We start from the raw sequence: 22,661 nt of genomic DNA, 5'->3' as shown, positions 1-22,661 counted from the left end.
AGTGCATCATGTGTTCTAGGCATTACATTGTAGTGTAACTGTTGGGCATAAAATAAAAAAATCAATTCTTTATTTTTATCTGGTAAACAAGTAATAAGGATGCTAATCAGGCAATCCAAAAGCTAAAATCACTATTACTTTTCTTGTTGATAAATGATCATTCCCCAGTTAACCTGACTCATTTGGTACACAAAAAGGAAGTTGCAGGGCATGCTGGGTTGTCCTTTTTTGCTTCTCTACTTCCCCTCAGACTTAAAGTGGATCCAAGATGAACTTTTACTCATTGCATAATTGTGTTCCTTTCCTATTGTTTATAGGGCATTCCTCAAGCCAAATACTTTTTTGTTTTAATACTCTAATTCCCTATAAACTAAACAAGCCACGCCCACAGGTTTTCAGAGAGCCAAGGCACTTTCAAACAGTAGCAAGGGCTCATGGGAGCTCAGTCTGGGCAGGAGGAGGGTAAGGTATTACTAGCCAGAGATTTCAGAGGAGGAGGGGGTGTTAGGTTTTTCTGCTCAAGATACAGATAAGCCTGCCTCTGTGTAATGTTTACAAACAACATGGCTGCTGTCATTGTATCACAGGAAGAAATCATCATATTCTATTAAAGATGTTTGCAGCTAGATTTCCTTATCTAAACGTTAGATAAGATATATAGACAAGTTACTTGTTATAGTTTTTTATCTCGGATCCGCTTTAACTAATGCAGCTTGATTGGCTGAAGCCTCTTTCCCTCCTGTTTTCCCCTCCCACACCTCTGTTCCTCTCCGATTTGCCAATATTTCTCATGCTGAGACAATGCACTTACTATAGTGAAGGGCAGGCAATGTATACACAATCAGGCAGAGGAGAGTAAGGGAGGAAATGACATCAGGATTGGCTTCAAAATAGCCACACTTAAAATGGGAAATGCTAATGATTTTCTTTTTTACTGTAAAAAAATCACTAAAATCAAACCGTGGACAGTGCAATACATATGTTATACAAGTAGAGCAAGTATTTTTCTACTTATATAAGTGTTTTATTTTCTGAGATAGTATGGCTGACAGCTCCTCTTTATTTACTGTATTGTCACCACATTCACTGCACACCTCTGTCCCCAGGGTGCCCTAGGTTTTCCAGGCAGCCTGCAATGAACGGCTGGCGACAATGACTTGGTGAAGATCAGCTTGTGCCATACAGGTGTGAGCCGAGAAATCTACTCTTGCTGCAGAGCTAGACCTACTGGAGGCAGATATGGCGGGCCGTGCGCTGCCCGGGCGCAGGCAGACAGGCTGTCACGCAGCCCGGAAGAAACTGCAGGTTTTTATGAATGGCTGCGGTCACGTGACCGGGGTCCCTTCTATTCACAAATACAGCAGCGAGCTGTGCGTGCGCAGCGCTCTCCAGACACAGTAACACGCTGCGTCCCCTCCTCTCCCCTCCCTTAGCCAGGAACCAACATCCGACCCCACCCAGCCACACACACGCACAGCTGCACACTTTGCACTTGGGACAGGCTCACCGTCACACGGCAGGTGGGGGGAGGGGGCAGCCGAGTCTACAGGTTATTATCGCTCTCCTTCCCTCCCACACACGGCTTTTTATGAATGAGAAGCTGCAGCATGCAAATGAAGGCAGCTCGGCAGAGAAAAGATGGCGGAGAGCAGACAATAACAAGCGCTTTCCTCGCTGTACGGCATACAGAGAGCCCCATCTATATTCAGAGCTCAGGAGCTGCGCCAATTCCAACATCACTGCATGCTGAAAAACCGATCAGTTGTCCTGCAGCAGTGCACTGTGAAAAGCTTTCAGTTAACTGGCTATAATGTGAATGGCCCCATAGGGAAACAGACATTGGGCTGCACATCAGTTGTCCATTCAGTTATGTCTGACAGCAACTGATTCATTGTGAAAGGACCCTGACACTTGATTTTAACTCTCAGCTGTCTCCTAGTGACAGCTCCAAAATGGAACCACGTTTGCTCTGTTCTGTTCCCCTTTTATATCCATTTATTGCCTGGTACAAGACAGCATGTAATTTCCCATCGGATCAACTGGTCTAATTGATTATTCTTGACAGGTCCAATCAGGTTTTCGATCACTACTGCGGAAAATCGATTGGAAATCTGATTGGACTTGTCGGAAATTATCGATTCAACCTGTCGATCTGACAGTAAATTTCATGGTGTGTACCAGGCATTAGATCATAACCAATGTCAATGAACAAGGGAGCGCACTGGGCTGTGTCCCCCACTACAGCAGGACATTTTTTGTAAATCCATTTTACGCATTACAAAACTGACAGTGCACAGGTCCTCTTTTTACAACTAGGATCCATTCATACTTGTCAGTCTGCGCTGGATCTATTGCGGTAAGTGGACTGCACATATGCCTTAACCAAACCTGTGAGTTTGATTGATCGAACATTTAAAGGAATCAATTCCTATCTGATTTGATCAGGTTCATTCACAGTGATCCATGGTGTAGGAATGAAATGGGAAAATCAGTGTGTGTATAGGCACCTTTAATTTTTGTTCCATGTGACTTCCTGTTGGTCCCTGTAAAGATCAGTTGTCAGCAAATACTCATGTCATGACTTGCAGAACTGATAAAGATTTACAGACACTGCTCTCAGGGCTGAGACACACCAGAAAAGCTCCCCAAATGCTAGAGGTTTCAAAAGCTCTTCCCAATGTAATGCTATTTTTTTTTTTTTTTTTTACAAAACCTCATCGCTCCAGTGTGCATAGACACATAGGATAACATTAGCAGGAGGTTTCAAAAACTCAAAGTGCTCAGAAAAACTCCTCTGGTGTGCACCAGGCCTCAGTGAACGATAAAACAGTTTAAGGCCTGAAACACACCAGAGGAGTTTTTCTGAGCGTTTTGAGTTTTTAAATCTGCTGCTAATGTTATCCTATGTGTCTGTGCACACTGGAGCAATGAGGTTTTGTAAAAAACCCCATAGCATTACATTGGGAAGAGCTTTTAGAGGTTTCAAAAGCTCTTCCCAATGTAATGCTATGGGGTTTTTTACAAAACCTCATTGCTCCAGTGTGCACAGACACAGGATAACATTAGCAGCAGATTTAAAAACTCAAAACGCTCAGAAAAACTCCTCTGGTGTGTTTCAGGCCTAATTGCAGTTTTTAGGTCTTCTGAAAAAAATCACTTCTGATCACAAGACAACTTAAATTATAAATCATTATTATTATTTGTATTTATATCGTGCCAACATCTTCCACAGCGATGTACAAAGTATATGTTATTGTCACGTAACTGTCCCTAAGAGGGGCTCACAATCCCCACCATAGTCATATGTACAGTATGTATCATGTAGTATGAGTATCTAGTCTAGAGCCAATTTAGGGGGAAGCCAAGCAGGAGCATTCAATTTTTTTGTACTGATTTTGAATGCACTTTCATTAAGGCCCGGTTCACATCTGCATTTTTTTTTGTGGATCGGGCCGTACTGATCCTGCCATCTGAATCCGGGAAAACGGTCCGTTTTTACAGCCAGTGTGCTGTAAAACGTCCGTTTTCATTGGTTCCTATTTTGCTGCAAAATCTGTTTCCGTTCCGCTGAGTGAAACAGTAAGGAAAATTGTATACTGTTGCATTTTTTTGTCTGTTCAGCGGAACGGAAACCGGAACCATACGTCTGGATTCTCAGCTAAAATCTAATGTAAACCCGGGCCTTAGGGATTCTAGAGCTCCTCTTATGCTAACAAAGATAAGAAAGTTCTTCCAGGTAGAACCCTTTTATTCCAGAAAGAGACCAGTACCTCCTTTCTCGTGGACGGTTCTCCTTAATATCTTCTAATTGGTGCAGTTGCTGAAGATGCTGTGCATCCAGCAGCTAAAGCCTACATCGCTAGGTGGTTTTCAGCAAATGGGGACTGGCTTTGCTGAGACCAGGGTGTGTACAGCAGCCCCTGACCCCCTGTTTGTGTCAGTGATTGAACAGCTGAAAAGAGTGATACAAGTACAGTGGAAAGTGTACCGAAAAGTGGGCTCTAATGCTTGAGAGGTCTATACTGGTTACCAGGTGGGTTCACAGACGTGGAGAAATATGTATCTTTTGAGTTAGGGGGCTCACAGAAAATTAAATTGCAGGACTCCACACATCAACTCAAATTCAACAACAGAGGGATAAGCCGACAATACTACAAACAATACTGTATGGGAACATTACTGAGGGGGCTATGAAGGCCACCATTCTTTACTTCCTTTCTGGAAACAAAAAAGACAAATCTGTCTGTCATGCTGATCTTTTGACTTCAATAGTTTCAGAGTCACTCCTCCAACAATCAAGTGGAGTCAGAACAGCTAGTCTGCATACTTGTTCTGGGCCAGTTGATATTAGAGATATTATAGGCAGGTATCGAAGTCAGACAGATAACTAGCAGCTACCCCCCTTCACCACCTTCTAACAGCAGTGGCTCACCCCATATTTCTCTTGCTTCAAGCTTTCTTTACAGTACATATATACTCTTGCCAAGGGGAGCTTGCGATCAGCTATCCTCAGCAGGGATACAAGATAAGCAATGACTGTTATAAATGAGAAATATAACTACAGTAAATGACTCAGCCACAACTTGGACTGACTTTGGACTTCTGTGTAGCCCATTTGACCCTTCATCCCTTGCTGGTGGAGGTAAAGCACACACTGGACGATCTTTCCTACTGCATGACAGTTACAGACTACCCAGCAAGCTCATGGTGAACCAGAACTCCTAGGCGTGTGTAAGGGGCTAGGACCAAAATGTTAAGCAAAACAAAATGTTTGCCTTCTTAAAACAAAAGGAATTTGCGATAATTCAGGTTGGAGTGAGCATATGATGTCTCCTATAATGCATCACTGCTGAATATGCAAATTATCCCTTGTTTTCCCTGTAAGCTAACCACACCTCCAGAACCGCTGGAATGCAATGATGTGTCAGCTTTTTAATTGTACAGAGCCTCAATAATCCAACATTGCATATGCAACAGTGAAGCATCATGGGAGACATATGCTCACTTCAACCTGAATTATCGCAAATTCCTTCTGTTTTAAGAAGACAAACTTGTTCTACTGCATGACATTCAGACGCCTTGTATGGGTATCTTATGGCTAGCTCAAGAGGGGAAGATGAGGCTGGAGTTTTCACTTCCTATGCAGTTAGGCTTACTTCATTTCCATATAAAGAGCTGCAAATGGAGGGGATGTTTAAACGACCTCTTAACCGCCAGATGTTCATTCAAGGATTCCCAAAACACTGCTGTGCCATGAGAATCTATACACAATGCTGGGACACAACAGCAGTCTGACCTGCACTGTAATGCCAGGTAAGATCTGCAGTCAGCCTACACCATCAATGTGACTGAATATTTCCAGTACAGTACTTGACGTTAGAACATGCATACTACATGGATGAACAAACATTCATTCACAAAAATCTGGATTTTTTCAATGGATTGGTACAAAATATCAACTTGGAGTGTGAAAACAGTACCAGGGCTGTGGAGTTGGTACAAAAATCATCCAACTCAGTCTATGAAACCTCCAACTCCAGGTACCCAAAATTAAACCCTTACAGGGCTATGGAGTGGCTACAGTTTATGAAACCTCCGACTCCACAGCCCTGAACAGTACTCTACATAATCATTTTAAAAATGCTTCAAAGTTTTCTCAATTCTACATTTTGATGACTTCTATAAACAGCACTAAGATTTCAAAACCAATTCATCGTGACTTATAGAGAACCCGAGCCAAAGCTTCAAGTTCAGAAAAACATACCTAAGGAGATGGAAGCCTCTAGAGTCTAAATCCTTGAAGTTTCCCTCCAGGGGCGTAACCCTTGCAACTGTAGGATTGGGGGGGCAGAGCTGTACTTCTGGGCATACACGGCTCGATTTTGCCGCTCAATCGATTTCACAGGCGATTCTCTTATCTTCCACTTGATTTTATCTTTTTCCATTGTCCTCAATGCAGAATCGAGCAGCGAAACGATCGGGCCGGAGATCGGACGTGTCGGAAATTATCTATTGAGCCGTGTATTCCCAGCATAAGGCCCGGTTCACATTAGCGGTGGCCGTCCGGAATCGCCGTGCCGGAGCCGGACCGCTTGCAGAACGGACGGAACGGACGCACGGCATAGCAATGAAAGCCTATGCGTCCGTTCACATGCGTCCGTTCTGCCGGGCCGGATCCGGCGTCCGTTCCAACATGCGCTATTTTTTGGTCCGGCTCCTCCGGCAGCCGTATCCGGGGCGGAGCCGGACTGCACCATCCGGCCAATACAAAGCTATGAGAACCGGAGAGCGCACAACACACTGGCTAAAAATCCGGATGTTCTACCCCACATCCTATGCGTATTGAAGCGGCGATTTTGGATGGGGACACATGGGCAAGCATTTTGGAGTGGAGCAGCAGTGATTTTAAACGTGCTGGAGATGTTGGCAGTATGTCGGAGGTGGAGGTGAGTGCTAAACAGCGGAGGGCCTGATTCCACAGGTCCACCTTCTGCTGACCTCCCAGACCCCAACATTTTTATTCCTTTTCTACTATCTTTTGCCAAACGGATCCGGATCGCATCCTGATGAACACCTGATGCAAACTGACCGGATCCGGATCAGAACCGTACGGTTCCGATCCGGATCAGGTCAGGTCATCCGGTCCGTTTGGCAGAGAACCGCAAGTGTGAACCGGCCCTAAGGGAGCTCCAACTGCTACTTCACTCCCTCTGATAAAGGGATCCATCCTTCAAATCAGGTGTATTTGTGGCTAAACTTGTCATGAGTGTAAAGAGTATGGTGGCAACAAGATAGGCCCCCTCAGCTGTGAGGGTCACGAGGGTAGGCAAGGGAAAGGGTGTGAACACTGGTGGGGCCCAATCAAAGTTTTGCCACTGCTTCCCTTCCTGTCTTCCAGTACACTGTTGCCACTCCTGGACCATCCAGCTGATCGGAGCCATGCTCCTCTTATGGCGTGAGCGCAGCCGTGCTGCAGCCACGCAAGAACTGGCGTGCCTGCACAGAATGGAGCCGCTCATGCACGAGCAGCTCCGGCTTACTGCACAGGTGCGGCTGTGCTCATGCAGGTGCAGTATGGCCTTTGCTTGTGCTGGAAGAGCCCTTGTCGGTAATCTTTGGAGGATCTACGGTCTGGGAGAGGGGACCAGAGAACAGTGAGGGAAGCCTCATTAGGATCTAAAGGCTTCCCTCTCCTTAGGCAAGTATGTGATTCTGTACCTGAACTTCGGCTCGGGTCCACTTTATACTCCGGTCCACCAGATGTTCTTCTATTACTCAAGTCCTACCCATAGATCCATCTGTATTAATCCATGCCTTGCAATGATGAAGGTTAATTCAGCCAGAAACAGCTGTCTGCAAGTTGGATTAGTATGGCTGTATAAAATAAGGAAGCTACAGTCCCCACTGTAAAGCAGTGTATACAGACATGTATTGGCTGTTTAAGGACAAATTTAAAAGTGATGCATCATGGGGGTTCCTTCAAGCTCATGTACAGCTGAATAATTACAAATACTATCTACTACAAAGAACATAAGGAAGACGGCACAACATGGATGGAGCTGCCATTGTTTAGACAACTCCACATCTCCACCCATGTCTGACAACCATTGACAGCAAAGCTGTATCAGCTGTGGCGATTATCAATGACAATTTTTTTTATTTATTTTTTTGTAATTTGTATATAGCCCACAATTGAGACCGTTCAAATTAGTGGCAACCACATTTAACTGGTCCAATTTCAAGCCGCAACAAAATTTGCATGGAGTCTGAAACATTTGCAATTCATTGACCATGTCTACTTAGCTGTCACCCCCCCACTGCTGCTATGTGGAGCAGTGGAAGTGCAAAGGATCATGGGAAACCAGCAACTTTACCAAGTGATGATGGCACAGCTATGGACTACCCGTTCAAATAGAGGATGAGGCCTGGTTCACATCTGCGTTTTTTTGCGGAGTCGGCCGTAGGGATCCGGCCATCTGGATCCTGGAAAACTGTCCGTTTTTACAGCCACTGTGGTGTAAAATCCGTTTTTCCATAGATTCCTATTGTGCTGCAAACCTTCCGTTTCTATTCCGCTGAGCGAAACAATCCAGTAAATTGGGTCCTGCTGCATTTTTTTGTCCGTTCAGCGGACAGTACGGTTCTGTTGGCAAAAGCTAATGTGCACCGAGCCTAAACTGGAATCCGCCTTACTTGAATAATGTAGATGGTAGTTGCAAATGTCTCAGCCCTGACTGCAAGTCAGAAAGCCAATATCCTGTTCCACTGGTAGGAACATTATGATTACAGGGAAGGTATTTCCACAGATTTAAAAAAAAAAATAATAACACCATAAAATCACAACAGCTGCAGTTACTGGTTTAGATGTGTAGTCTTTGGGCATCTTTTGCTATAATTAGGAGGCCATTATTCCATTGAGTGCTCTACTACAGGATGGGAAACAGTCAAATATAAGAAGCAATTATCATAGCAAGTCCTCAGGAGCCCATGGAAGCCACAGGTTCCTTCTGTGCAGAAACACTACAGCTACAGGAACTACAAATTATACAGGTCAATGTTCAGGCAACAGCAATCCAACCTGGAGGATTACTAACACTGCTGTTCAGCAATGCTAGGTTCTCACTTGAGAAACTCACAATCATCTCAGGTGATGAAGATCTAGTGTCTCCATGTTCCTTGGTGTCCATACACCCAGGGCTGTGGAGTCAAGTCGTCTGAGCAATTTTTGGGTACCTGGAGTAGGTGGTTTCATAAACTGAGGAGTCGGATTATTTTTTTTGTACCCACTCCATAGCCCTGCAAGGGTTGTGAAGTCAAAGCAATTTTGGATACCTGGAGTCGGAGGTTTCTTAAACTGAGGAGTCGAAGTCGGGTGATTTTTGCACAGACTCCACAGCCCTGCATACACCTGTTGATTTTCCTCCAGCAGATTTGATCATCATGATCCAATGTGAAGGAGATTGATACAGTGACTTGGATGCCCGACTGGAATTTCGATCGATTTCTGAATTCAAAACCATTGATTGTTCCAGATCTTGCTCGAAAGGAGGTGTGTGGCAGTAGGTTTTGGGACAATCGACTCAGACTCCACAGCCCTGGGAAATGAGCCCTAAAATGTGCTCCCGTGGGGCCTGCCCAGTGTTGGCAGCGGAGTGCACTCATCTGCCCGCCCCTTTCAGTGTACTGTCTCCATCATTACCAGTGACTACATACATTCCACAGGGTCTAGGGAGAACAAGCACCCCAGTGGACATGGAGGAGTGGAGAGAGAGAGAGAGAGAGAGAGAGTGTGTATGTGTATTGTAACTGCCAATCAATTATTAATTCTCCCAGGGCTGTGGAGTTGAGGATTCAGAGCAATTTGGGCACCTGGAGTTGGTGGTTTCATAAACTGAGGAGTCAGATGATTTCTGCACCGACTCCACAGACCTGCATTTTCCAGTTAACTTAGCAGTTTTAGAATTTTAGTAAACAAAGTTCTGGCTTCTTCCAGCCACTATTTGCATATTTATTGACCAATCTAATTATAGTTTTTAAGGACTACAGTAGAGCAGCTCAGTCAAAGTTATGTACATAATGGATTCCTTGGATGTGCTCTATTTTAAATAGCCAGACCATAAGAAGCAACATTTACTGGTAACGTACAAAGTAGACCAAATCATGTTATAGACAATAATCTGCAGAACACCCGAAATAACATTTAGATGCATGCATGAAGTGTAAGCTATACCATAGCTCAATATATAGTGTGACTTGCCAGTGACTCAAAATATTCAGAGCTCGGGGGCAGATTTGCAAAGAGCTCTGAAGCAAAACTGAAGCAGTTGCCCATAGCAACTGAAATTTAGTTTGTTTTTGTTTATTTTTACCAAATCCAATTGTCAATTCATATTAAGATCACATAAAGTCCCATATCCCGAAAATATTGATAAGTTTATTGGTTTTCCTCACAAAATAACTGAACTAGGATGGATATGTAGGACTAAACCTAGTTCACAGTTCTGTTGCGTTGCAGAATAATTCTGCATGTCAACTCACTGCCCATACAATTTTATTGGGCTGTTCACAGTACTGCATTTTAACCGATTGCATTATTCTTACTCGCTGCAAGCAGGCTTTGTATTAAAGGATACCCGAGGTGACATGTGACATGATGAGATAGACCTGTGTATGTACAGTGCCTAGCACACAAATAACTATGCTGTGCTCCTTTTTTTCCTTTCTCAGCCTGAAAACGTTAAACATCAGGTATGTAAAATGGAAGTTCATGTCTGAGTCAGGACTAGGTCAGACTATACAGTGTTACAACTATAAAACATTTTCCTAGCAGAAAATGGCTTCTGAGAGCAGGAAAGAGATACAAAATGGTCAATAGTTCATAGATTTTAGCTCTGGCATACTTCAATGAATGTGTCATTGGGCAAAAATAATAAAACAGTAAACACTTAAAAAGTAGATTTAAATATAAAATAAAAACTGTGGAATATCTTAAGTCATTTTTAGGAGGAGGATAGATACAATTGTTTATTTCATTTGTTTATTTTCACCTCTGGTGTCCTTTAAAGTCTAACGTCCAGCTTCCATTGCAGTTCACACATAACACGTGTTATGCAACTGACCACTGTGAACCTAGCCTATAGGAAGATACCCCCACATGATCAAAGTCATCTGAGGCAGCCAATTTTAGCCAATAGTCATCTGTGTGTACAGTGGCCCCTGACCGCCGCTCCACAAGCGATCCACCCGGCAGATCAAATTGGTACAGCAACGGCCAACTTCATTTTCCTCAATCCTCCCCGCCCGCTTCATGAGTGTCACGTATGCGCCACTCCGTTGTCCCTCCACAAAGCAACAGTGCATGTCATGTGTCACCCAAGGAATCGGGTCCCGGTCCCCAACGGGCAACATCAATCAGCAGTGTGTATGGGCAATGTGGTAGGGATTAGATTGTGAGGGACAGTTAATGACCAAACTATACAGTATGTACTGTGTAAAAGCGGACCTGAACTCAGAATTTCCTCTCTGCTGTAAAAGATAAGCAAAATAACCTTTAAAGTGAACCTAAATCCTGGAAAAAAAATGGCCGCAATAGCAGCATAGGGGGCGATATACAGGCTGGGAACGCGAACAATCACTCGCGTTCCCATGCCTGTCGGCCGGAGACGGCCAAACCGGAAGTGTTCGCCGGCGGGTCCTGGAGCGTCAGAGCGGGGCTGCGAGGGCACCGATCAGCTGCAAGGGGCTGAGGGAAGCGCCAGGTGAGTTAATCTCATTTTTTTCCCAGGCTTTAGGTTCACTTTAAAGAAAAAAAAACTTGTTACAGCTGATCCAAATCCTACAATAAATCTGCAGTGTTTCTGCTTCCTGCTTTCATGGGAGCATATTGTTAACATCCTAGGATTTCAAATGAGCTTATCTGCCGTGGCAGTCAGGTGACACAGGGGAGAGATCAAATTACAACTTGTGATTAGACACAAGGGGGAATTAAATAGGCTAAACTATCTAAAGACAAACAGGGTGCATATCTCTATGTTCTCCTTCTGTCCTGTGCAAGAGTTGAGGGTCCACTTGATGTCGACACTATATCAAATACAGTACATAGTAAAAATAAAGATAAAAATGACATGCTGACAGGAGTTCTAACCCTTCCCCATGTTAATACAAAACTGATTTAAAGAGACACTGAAGCGAAAAAAAAATTATGATATTATGATTTGTATGTGTAGCACAGCTAAGAAAAAAAACATTAAGATCAGATACATCAGTCTAATTGTTTCCAGTACAGGAAGAGTTGAGAAACTCCAGTTGTTATCTCTATGCAAACAAGCCATTAAGCTCTCCGACTAATGCTGGGAATACACGGTTCGTTTTTGCCTTCGTTTAAACCTTCGATTCGTTCGGTAAACGAATCGAGTGTTGAAAACGTATGTGAAAATAGTCATAATCTCATTATAGTTTCGATTAATAGACCCCAAAAACGAACGACTAGTGATCGAACATGTTTGATATTATCTCTCTTTATCCATCTAATCGAGCCATTGGTAGGCTTGATGGCTGTTCAGATCGATTATATATTCGTTTATGCTAGTCCGTCCCTGTAAAAAGGGATTTTCGTTTCGTTTCTTTGCAGCCTTCGATCATTGGAAAAACGAAACCATCAGAATCGAAAAAAAAAAAACGAAACCGTGGGTGCTGATATTAACCGTATGACCGATTATTTCGGGATCGAAAAGGACAAAAGGCACAATCGAAACGAAGGTTTAAACGAAGGCAAAAACGAACCGTGTATTCCCAGCATTAGTTAGTCGTGGAGAGGGCTGTTATCTGACTTTTATTATCTCAAGTGTTTTTGGACTATTTACTTTTTCTCTGCTAGAGGAGAGGTCATTACTTCACAGACTGCTCTGAAAAACTCATTTTGAATGCTGAGTGTTGTGTAATCTGCACATATTAGAGAATGATGCAACGTTAGAAAAAACACTATATACCTGAAAATAAAAGTATGAGAATATTTTCTTTGCTGCTAATCTTCTAGTAATTATTCATAGTACTCAACCAATTCATTATATCATATTTTTTTTTTCGCTTCAGTGTCTCTTTAAATCCTCGAATAACTTAGAGTTCTTTCCAGCCACCAAAATAAGAAATGGAAGTGGAGCAGACAGAGATAATATCCAAATCTAACCTGAAAATTCAGATGACAAAACTGTAAATTCAGATGATCTACTTTAACCAGTTAAGGACCAGGGCATTTTTCACTGATCTGTGCTGCATGGGCTCTTCAGCCTGCAGCACAGATCAGGTTTGAGGCAGGGCGATCAGACTTCCCCCCCCCTCTTTTTCCCCACTAGGGGGATGTCTGATCACCGCTGCCGCTCTGTGTAGCCGAGGGGGGGGGGGGGATGGGGGCTACTCAAAGCCCTCCTCCGCAGCGCTATTCCCCCCCTCCCGCTCCTTCCCTCCCTCTCCTGCTCACTATGGGCGGTACAGGACGGCGACAGCAGCACCGTAGGATGTAAACCCAGGGGATTTCTTCCCCGCGTGTTTACATTTCGCCTGCAAGCCGCGATCGGAGGCTCACAGGCTGTTCACGGAGACACCCTCCGTGAACTGACATGGAACTGGAAACCCACAAACGACCAGCCGCCGCCTATCGGCGTTAGGCAGTCGTTATGTGGTTAAACATTTTCATGCTGCCAAACAACGTCGCTTCCCTGATGCTTACACCCCACCTTTCCGGCACTGGTTCCCTCTAAACATACTCGCCAAGAGCTTGTTGATTATGCTTCTCAAGGCCGTGCGTCTGACACGTATGACCATATCTGGACTGGGCATATGCAAGTAAGGTACACACACATGCCCAATAGTATGAAACCGCTTGTGTTTGACTTTTTATCTCCATGCATGTGCGCTTCATTGTATTGGGCATGCGTGAACCTTACTCATGTATGCAAAGTGAAAGTAGGCTTGTACACAGACGGGGGGCGTGGCCACAAGAAGAAGAGAGCTCAGCATAGTAAGGGCCCATTTCCAGTACATGCGAATTCGCAATGCAAATTTTCGCATCCCAAATGCAACACGTTTGTAAATGGAGCAAATTCCATTTGATGAGAATTTGACGCGATGCGGAAAAAATGGATGGTATGCTGCATTTTTCTCACATCCCACGGAAATCTGAATGCAAATCGTGGCTAATTGAAGTCAGTGGGGCCACATAAATTCATCTTACAAATGTGCAAATTCGCTTTTCCAAACGCGAATTTAACTAGCTTGCACAGCGTCATTTCCTTTTGCCTGTCTTCCTGTCTCCTGCTTTACATGTGATGTTGCTAGGCAGTTTTCAAATAGAAACCCAAACGTTCTTGTGAAAAATGGGCATAAAAACGCATGCATTTTTAAAAACGCATGAGTGTTTCCAGATCCGATCCGCAATGCGAGCTAGTGGAAATAGGCCCAAACAGAGGGCTACAAGAGAATCTGGAAAGGACTTATGGCCCATACTCACGGGCTACAATTGTCGCCGCAACTTGAGGCGCAACTCGGGCGCGCACCCCGAACCGTCGCTGCTGTCGCCAGGCGGCTGGCACAGTCAATCGCCCAGAGACAGTTGCCGCCGCAACTGTCGCTAGCCCGCGTGAGTATGTGGACTAGCAACAGCAACCAGCAGGGAATACCCTGAGCTTCCGGCGGGGGGAGGAACATCAGCGACAGCTTCCTTCGCGTCAGTTGCCAGGTCCCTCCGCCGTGTGTATGCGGAGGGACCTGGCAACGAGCTGTCGCCGGCCTGTCGCGCACACGCTCCCGTGTGTTAGCGACAGGCCAGAAATGTTGCCCGTGAGTATGGGCCATTATCCACTACTGAGGCAAGTATCCACTACTTCCACACGCACTGAATGCATGAACTCTTGCAAAAAGACCTTTAGGCCTGGAACCCACTGAAATCCGCAAACGCAACCGCTAGCGTTTTGTCTGAGCGGTTTGCAAGCGGATTCATGCGCGTTTTCGGTCGCGCTTTGCAACAGTGTATTTTTTTGCTCAGTGGTTGTGTAGCATTTTGCGTTTTTATCCTGATTGGTCCTGTAAATTATTTCTAATTTTGTTACAGTGTGCTGAACCGCAAAACGCTAGCAAAACCGCTCAGTTTAGGTTTTGCTGAGCGTTTCTGCTAGCGTTTCAATACTTTACATTGAAGCGCTAACGCTCCCAAAATGCTGCAGGTCCTGCGTTTGTGTTTCTGGGAAACGCAAACGCTCCTGTGGAAGTTGCCCCATCCATTAACCTCAGCTGAGCGTTTTGGCAAAACGCTAGCGTATCGCAGCGCTGCCAAAATGCTCAAAAAAACGCTCTTGTGGGTTCCAGCCCTTATATGCCAGCAGATAAAAATGCACACAACAGATTGAATGAATCGCAATTAAACCATGTTTGAACCTGTAACTCTCACGCACCGTAGCAAATTCTTTCTTCTCCAAAAGTACAGGTTAAAAAGCACAACCATTTTAAAAGGTTGATAAACAAATAATTCAGCACAGCAAAAAAAACAATTTATTGCAGCTTCCAACGACAGGTTGTACACAACTTCCCCTCAGGCTGTCTTCAACAAGTCCTCCCTACTGAATGCTCATAATTACACAGTAACCAAATTCGTGCAATAAATAGAGCTAGGAGGTTAAGCCAAACACAAAGACTTCTAGACTTCATAGCAAAACATGGTCAGGGGGAAAAAAGAAAAAAAAAAAAAAAATGTACGAAACAAAACTGCTGTGAAAAAAAACAAAACTTTATAATTCACTCCTTTAGTTCACAGCTTAACAATGCATAGCAAACATAAATTGGTAAAGAAAACGAGGCCCTGTTCACACTAGGAACTGCAAATTTTGCTTCGCATTGGGCGCATATCAGCAGCTGCAAATTTGCCCTTTTTGACACAAATCGCGGCTTTTACTTTGACACTAAGATGATAATTTTTGCCAATTGCCAATTAGCGGCAATCATTGAACATTTCCACATCCGCAGGGCTGTGGAGTCAGTACAAAAATCATCCAACTCCTCAGTTTATAATTGAGTATTATTGCTCCGACTCCTCGACTCAGCCCTGCGTAGGTGCCCGATAGAATCGCAAGCGCCGGGGGTTCATGGAAATGCAAACTGTGGCATTGCATAGCCAGCACACAGCATGCTTCCAGTTATGTCAATGGATTCTGCCGCACCACACTGCTAACGCCCTAATGTGAATGCACCATTACAACAATCACATCGCGGTTGCTATGCGATTATATTGTCTTTTACAATGCAGCATGCCAGAGTGAAAGTACGCCAAGGCGCAAATAACACTGACAATGAGAAAAACTAAAAAAAAAAAAACATTTAAGGGATATTCTATTCTCGTTATAAAAATGGCCATAAATATAGACCAGAGCAGCATAAGTATTTTTTTAATTCAATTAAAATAATTTCCTTTTTTAATTTGTGTTAAGATTTTTTTTTAAACCGCCACTACAATAAAAATTGTATTTCTTTGCCACCATTGCAACAGAACTCTGGAGTACAACCTGCCCAGAAACTCTCACCTTTTGGCACAAGTAAAAATGGGTCTACAGCAGGAGGCTAGGTTCACAGTAGGACGTTGCATTGTGATGCGATGTTAAAGTAATAACGCAACAAAACAGTGGTAACGCATATTAAAGCTAATGGGAACTGTAAAACAAAAACAAAAATCAGCCAGATACTTACCTAAGGAGAGGGAAGGCTCTGGGCCCTATAGCTCTTTCCCACTCTTCTCACAGTCGCCCGTTAGGCTGGTTTCACACCAGGACGTTGCGTTTTAGGGGACGTTAAGGTCGCATAACGTGCCCCTAACGCAACGCCTGGTGCTCTCTGATGTGGACGTCAGAGTGAGCCGCATTGTGCAGCTCACTCTGGCGTCCGTGATGCGTACTCTTGGACGCATGCGGCATCACGTGGTCCCGCCCGATCGCCGCACAGAGCGGCCGCTCCAGGAAGTAAACACTGCACGTCACTGAGTGCAGTGAATATTAATTGGCCATGTGCCTGGCCGCTCTCCGCTCCTCCCCAACATTACTGAGCATGTGCAAGCAGTCTGACGCGGCTCTGCCGCTTATAAAGTACTGCATGCAGTACGTTGTCTTATGGCGCAGCGTTACTAAGTAACGCAACGTGGGCACTGTGAACAGCCCATTGATTTTTCATTGCTGTGCGGTGGGGTGCGTTACAGGCTGCTCTAACGTGCGCCTGTAACGTCCCACTGTGAAACCAGCATTAAAGCGGTTCCCCATTTCAATACCCCACCACGGGGGACCTTGGAAGCCTTAGTGCTCCTGAAAACAGGTGCTTCCATACTGTTCCTGCGTGAGAGCAAGTGAGAGCATGCCAACTCAGGTGCAGTACGGAGCCGCCTAGGTTCTGGAGCATTCAAGCTTCCGAAGTCTCTTTCAGCGGCAGAAAGCAGTATTTGACCAAGTTGGTTGAATACTGTTACCGGATGGGGGGCAGCGCTGAAACTGGGAAGGCTCTGTAGGACCCAGAGACTTCCCTCTCCTTAGGCAAGTATCTGGCTGATTTTTTTTTTCAGTTCCCATTCACTTTAATGCTATGTTAGTGTCGCATTGAGTAGGTACAGTCAGGGTTGTGGAGTCAGAGTCAATGAGTCGGAGCAATTTTGGGTACCTGGATTCGGAGTTTTCAGAGTCAGATGATTTTTGTACCAACTCCACAGCCCTGGGTACAGTAAAGTATACAGGCAATGAAAAGTATGTTTTCCTGTACCTGGTAACGTGTGCGTTTAGAGGTAACGCACTGCAGCAGTGCGTTACCATAACGCAACACATTACCATGCAACGCTAACGTCGCACTGTGAACGCCACATAGACTTGTTATTGTAGTGTGGTATAAGACTCTATAATGCAGCTCCCCAACATCCTACTGTGAACCTAGCTGGAAACTTTTTTGTATTTCTTCTCAACACCTGCACTAATCCATTCAATAGCAGTAAATGTGGTCACTGCTGGCAGTAGGAAATGCTGTAGTGTAGACATCTGCTTTATAAGGGCGTAAAAAAAAAATCAAGGAGGCAGATATTCACTGAATGGATGGTGTTTTTTCTCAAACATCTTTTTATGAAACATTAGGACTGGATACTTTGCAAGCCATTCAGCCCATATTGCATAAGGCCTAAAACAGCACAAAAACTAAATACAGCTTCAGTCAGAGGCTATGATTTTTTGAATAAATTCCTCACTTATGCCTCAGAAAATAATAAGAAGAAAAACAAAAAAAACACACATACACACAAGAAGCAGCTTTGCTCTGCATGTATTGAGCGGATGAGGGCTAGAGATAATCATCAATTTCAGTTCACCTCGACATCAGAAAACCTCACATTTTGTGAATGGCAGCACAGGATCCAAAAAAAAAACAAAAAAAAAAAAACACGTTCTATGCAAAGCATATTTACCACTGCAATTTCAAGCTACGCCCTATTCAACCAAGCATGAATAAAGAAGTTCAACAAAACGCAAGCAACAGACAGGCAACCTGGCAGCTGTTCATCTCAGGAACAAGATCACAAAATTCAATCCGTTGTAAAAGGTTTTCAAAAACAATCCATCGGAAAAAAAAAAAAAAACAGTGCATGGCTAACAGGTATGACACCGGAGGAGTGCAGGGCTAAACGAGGCTTCAGCCAATGCGAACGGCGAGGTTCTGTATTTAATTACAAATGCAAAGGAATTTGCAAGAAGTTTTGGTGAACCGAGAAGGCATTGCCGCAGTTCTGCATGATCCTGTGAAGCCATTGCAACATAACAGGATATAAAACAGGCCGTGATGCAATAATAAAACCCATTCACAAGCTTCTACTGAATAAGTGAAAGCATTCGGCAAACTGTTGCTAGCCTGAGAGCAGCAGACATGTTTATTATGTAATCCGTAGGAACGCAAAGCATTAATGAAGAAGAACAGAAATGACATTTCATCTGCTACGTGTTGCTAAAGAAACTAGCATGTATGAATCACAGCCACGATCAGTGCAGAAGGAGAAAAGATAGGCTCTGCCAAGAAAATGCACTGCTTACCAGTTTACCGTAACATGTCACAGCCCAACTTGCAGCCTGTGCAGGGTGATCTGAAAAAGCCCTGGCTGCTAGTTTACAAGCACAGATCACACTGTTACAGCTCCATTCAGTTGACAATTTTAAACATAATCCTTATCAGCCAAGTAAAAGGCAAGCAATGATCAGAACTTTTTTTTTTTAAATAAATGCAGAACACTGCTACAAAACCCACATAATGCTAATTTACTGCCATTTCAATGACTTGTGCCATTACCCAACATGAACTTACACAAGTGTTGCAAACTCTTGCCATTAGACAATTATATTTATGCCAAATTTGCAGGATAGAACAACTTTGGTGAATCTTGGCCTTTTTACCTGAGGTTAACCTATCGCAAGTTGCATGCTTACAGCAACGCATCTGCTTCAATGTACCAGCTATCCACAAAGCCTGCTTGCACTATAGGCTAGCAGTTTCCCATTATCATGATCTAACACCAGTGCAGAATATGTCACCACTGCCACTGGCACCCCCCCCCCTATTTTCTAATACCTGTAATATGACAGCAGTAGCACTGCGGCCCAGAATTCCTCCAGATACAAATTCTTTCCTGCTCAGGCCCTCAGTGACCTCCATGGTTAGGCTGCAATATTCTTAGAGAATAAAGTCTGTGCCCTGCCCCTTGCAGTGTAAGATGTAATTTTACAAGCCATTAGGCAATCTGCTGTAAACTCTTTCAGCTGAGCACCTTCAGGACACAGGGCCACATTTTCAAAGTTTTATGTCTACAAAAAGCCTTAACTGACCTTTGGGCGCTATAGTTTAGAATCAGCTTTGAACTGGACTTCCCCATAGATGTTCAATCTACAGGAACCAAAATTAGAAGAGGCTAAATCTGAACTTTTCAAATCAGATTTAGGACAATTGATAATCTGACAGCGTTAATTAAATCCTTCACACCTACTTAAAAATCTGATAAGCCCCTAATACTTCTAGTAAACGTAGCTACATAAACAAAAAAAGAACTACAAACTGGTAAAACAAATGTAACATAACATCACTGCATGCAGGTTACTAAGCTAACTAACATGCAGAAATGGAAAACGTGGCCACTCTACTTACTAGGGTAACAGGCATACAGAATATAAGACTCGCCATACACATACTGATTTTTCTAGCCAATTCAATAACTTTGGTTAAATAGGCCAGGGATCTTTAGCCCCATGAATGGCCGTTCAACTCAATTTCAGTTTATCAATCGAAGGGGTATCAGGCATGTTGGTAATCTCCTGTGTGTGGGTGAGGGATTGACAGCTGCATAGCGTTTTACAGGACCCAGCGGTACAAGAATAGCTGTTCAATCCTTAATCTACTTTCTTCCGAAATTGCATTAATTTCTTCCAAAATTGCATTCAAGATCTAGCAGACAAGGTGGTAGAATTGATCACTACTACCTTAATTGTGGAGTAATTGATCTTTTGCCAGTTATCTACCAGTTTAGGGTAAAGGTGGCCATCCAATTATCAATTTTTACCATAAATTTTATGGCCAATTCCATCACTCTGACCGAATCTGCTTAAAATCGATGCCCCAACCAGCCATCCCAACCAATCAATTTTCATCCAAAATCGATCAAATCAGTTGTCTGCAACAAACAGAATATTTTATCCAGCGGCAGATCAACAGCCCATACCGTTGCCCTGATAGATTTTTAATATTTTATGATGAAATGTATTCAAAATCTATGCGTAATGTGCAGAAGGATTTGATCCATCTCCAATCAGATTTGATCTGATAGTCAATTCTGGTGGCCATCTATAAGTGTGTGGCCACTTCAACCCTCTGGTTACTAGGCTGACACACAACACAGAATGTAACAAACTAACTGACAAAGAAAATGCAACATTTAGGCACTCTGGTGTCTGAGCACAGAATGTGGCACTTGGGGATCCCTGCTTGTTACTGAGCGATCAGAAGCTGGGCTGAGATCTGCGCCTGGAGTGGGGCTTTAAACTGAGCCATGCTGCATGGATCTCCACGTAGGAGGCAGCGATGTGCAGCAATGCAGCCGAGCAGGCAGGGGAGGGGGAGCCTGCAGGCAGCGCACCCCGAGAAGCAGCAGAAGGGGAGGGGGGGGGGGTCACTTACTCCTCCGGGGGGGCTTCCTCGCTCATCTTGCAGCGATCACCAGCTCTCTCCCGCCTCGGGGGGCTCCGAGCTGCTCATCTTTCCAGGGGAAGGCAGGCACGTCTAGGTATCCCCGGCAGCATCGAGCGGGACCCCCGCAGTCCTTCCCTCCTCTTTCCCGTGCACCTCCCGGGGACTGGCTGATTAGAAGCAGGCTGCTGCGCCCCGCCCGTGTGGCTTCTGCTGCTGCTGGTGGCCCCGTCCGAGCCCCATCTCCTATTACTCCATGGTGGCTCCCCTGCCGCGGCCGCTCTCGCACTGTAATGTGTGAATGCGCGTCTCGCCCGCCGCAGGGACGAGGAGGAGAGAGACAGAGAGGAAGTGGGGCGGAAGCGATGACGTCACCCTCCCCAGCAACAAGCAGCTGCGAGGACACGGGGCTCTGGAGAAGGGGGGGCAGAGACACTCACAGGGGGAGGGGGAAGGCTGATGGGGTGGGGGGAGAGAAATCTAGGGGATACCAGGGGAGGAAGAAAATCATCTCTCTCCACTGAACAACAAACTGTCCCCTGTCACTCATGCAGAAGCCCATCAGCATTTATACACAATAGTAACAGGTCTGCTGCATGATTGCAGTTGTTTGCACTTTACTTTCACATGGAAGTTTAGTTAGCTGATTAGTTACACTTCCAAGGCCTGCTAATCTCTGAAAACTGGGCGGACTAGGCACAATGTGCATGGAATACTGGCAATTCTAGATAGGAAGCAATCATCCAAAAATGAGAAGGCTTTATTACTGTTATGCTTTTACATAAAACTAATACTTAACCCTGGAAGCTCTTTACAGAGCAGCCTAGGCAATTTTTTCACAGAGGAGCTTGCAATTTATTCCCTGCCACATTCATATGCCTTACTAATGTGGGATGGGGTGAGGGTAGCTAACCTACCACTATGTTTTAGGGATGGATAGTGTACTGGATAAGGGCCCCCGCCTTTGACATGGGAGACCAGGATTTGAATCCTGGCTACGGCCAGTACCTATTCAGTAAGGAGTCCTTAGGCAAGACTCCCTAACACTGCAGGGTGGCCTCTTGAGCATGACCCAGTGGCTACAACTCTTGAGTTCTTTGAGTCTGAGATGAAACGTGCTATTCAAATGTTTGGATTGAATTATTATAGTGCAGAGAAGAACCATGTAGCCATAGGAGAGAATACATGGCTGAAGTTCAAACCTGGAATTCTAGCATGGCAAAAACGACCACGAGGGGTGTAACAGTGATACCTGCAGTTGCTAGGAAGGGGTAAGATGGGGTTTACAGGCAATGAAAAGTACCTGTACAGTTGAAGGGTTTACTGGAATTTTTAGTTATCTCGCATGTCCATCCAACATACTTCTTCCCATGTCTCATCCAGTCAAATGCCCAGGCCTCCTGAGGGCTCATCATTGTTTCTGATCATATGATGTCATATTGTCATGCTGGCGGGTTTAGGAATGGTGACTCAGCAGCGGGAAACCATGAAGATACCTTCGCACTCGATGGCATTGTTCATGGGAGGGAGAGTGTCAGTTGTATAGGTGAGATAATGAAAAATTACAGGACACTCCCTGCTAGTGCATCCTTCTGCACTAGGGTGCGGGACTTAGGACTGCCACTATACCTGGCTGGCCAGTAGAACACGATTGTTTGAGGGACATGTTATCTAGGAGATATGCTGCTTGGTTTTGTTATTTGGAGGCATGGCAGTCTGTTTTATTTGGGGGACACATGGCCTAATTATGTATTTTGGGGGACATGCCTGCTTAATTATGTCATATGGGAATATGCATGCTTAATTTTGTTATTTGGGGTCATACCTGATTTTGTTATTTGGGGAACTTGGTGCCTAATTTAGTTATATGGGAGCATACCTACTTTATTGAGTTTTTGGAGGAATATGCCTGCTTAGTCATGTTATTGTAGGGA

At 44.5% G+C, this 22,661-nt stretch overlaps 1 protein-coding gene across 1 annotated transcript in view; it reads right to left on the bottom strand.

Annotated features, from left to right (window-relative positions):
- Positions 1–21,035, bottom strand: part of SPRED2 (sprouty related EVH1 domain containing 2) — a 149,674-nt gene extending 128,639 nt beyond the window's left edge. Inside the window, exon 1 of the mRNA XM_068232324.1 lies at positions 20,719–21,035. Coding sequence (XP_068088425.1) covers positions 20,719–20,744 — 26 coding nt within the window. The 5' untranslated portion in view covers positions 20,745–21,035. The remainder of the gene's footprint in view (positions 1–20,718) is intronic.
- Between the last annotated feature and the right edge of the window lie 1,626 nt (positions 21,036–22,661).

The sequence above is a fragment of the Hyperolius riggenbachi genome, chromosome 4 (genome assembly GCF_040937935.1).
Source record: "Hyperolius riggenbachi isolate aHypRig1 chromosome 4, aHypRig1.pri, whole genome shotgun sequence".
Lineage (NCBI taxonomy): Eukaryota > Metazoa > Chordata > Amphibia > Anura > Hyperoliidae > Hyperolius > Hyperolius riggenbachi.
The sequence above is the reverse complement of the archived record's forward strand: the minus strand, read 5'-3'. Positions and strand labels throughout refer to the sequence as shown.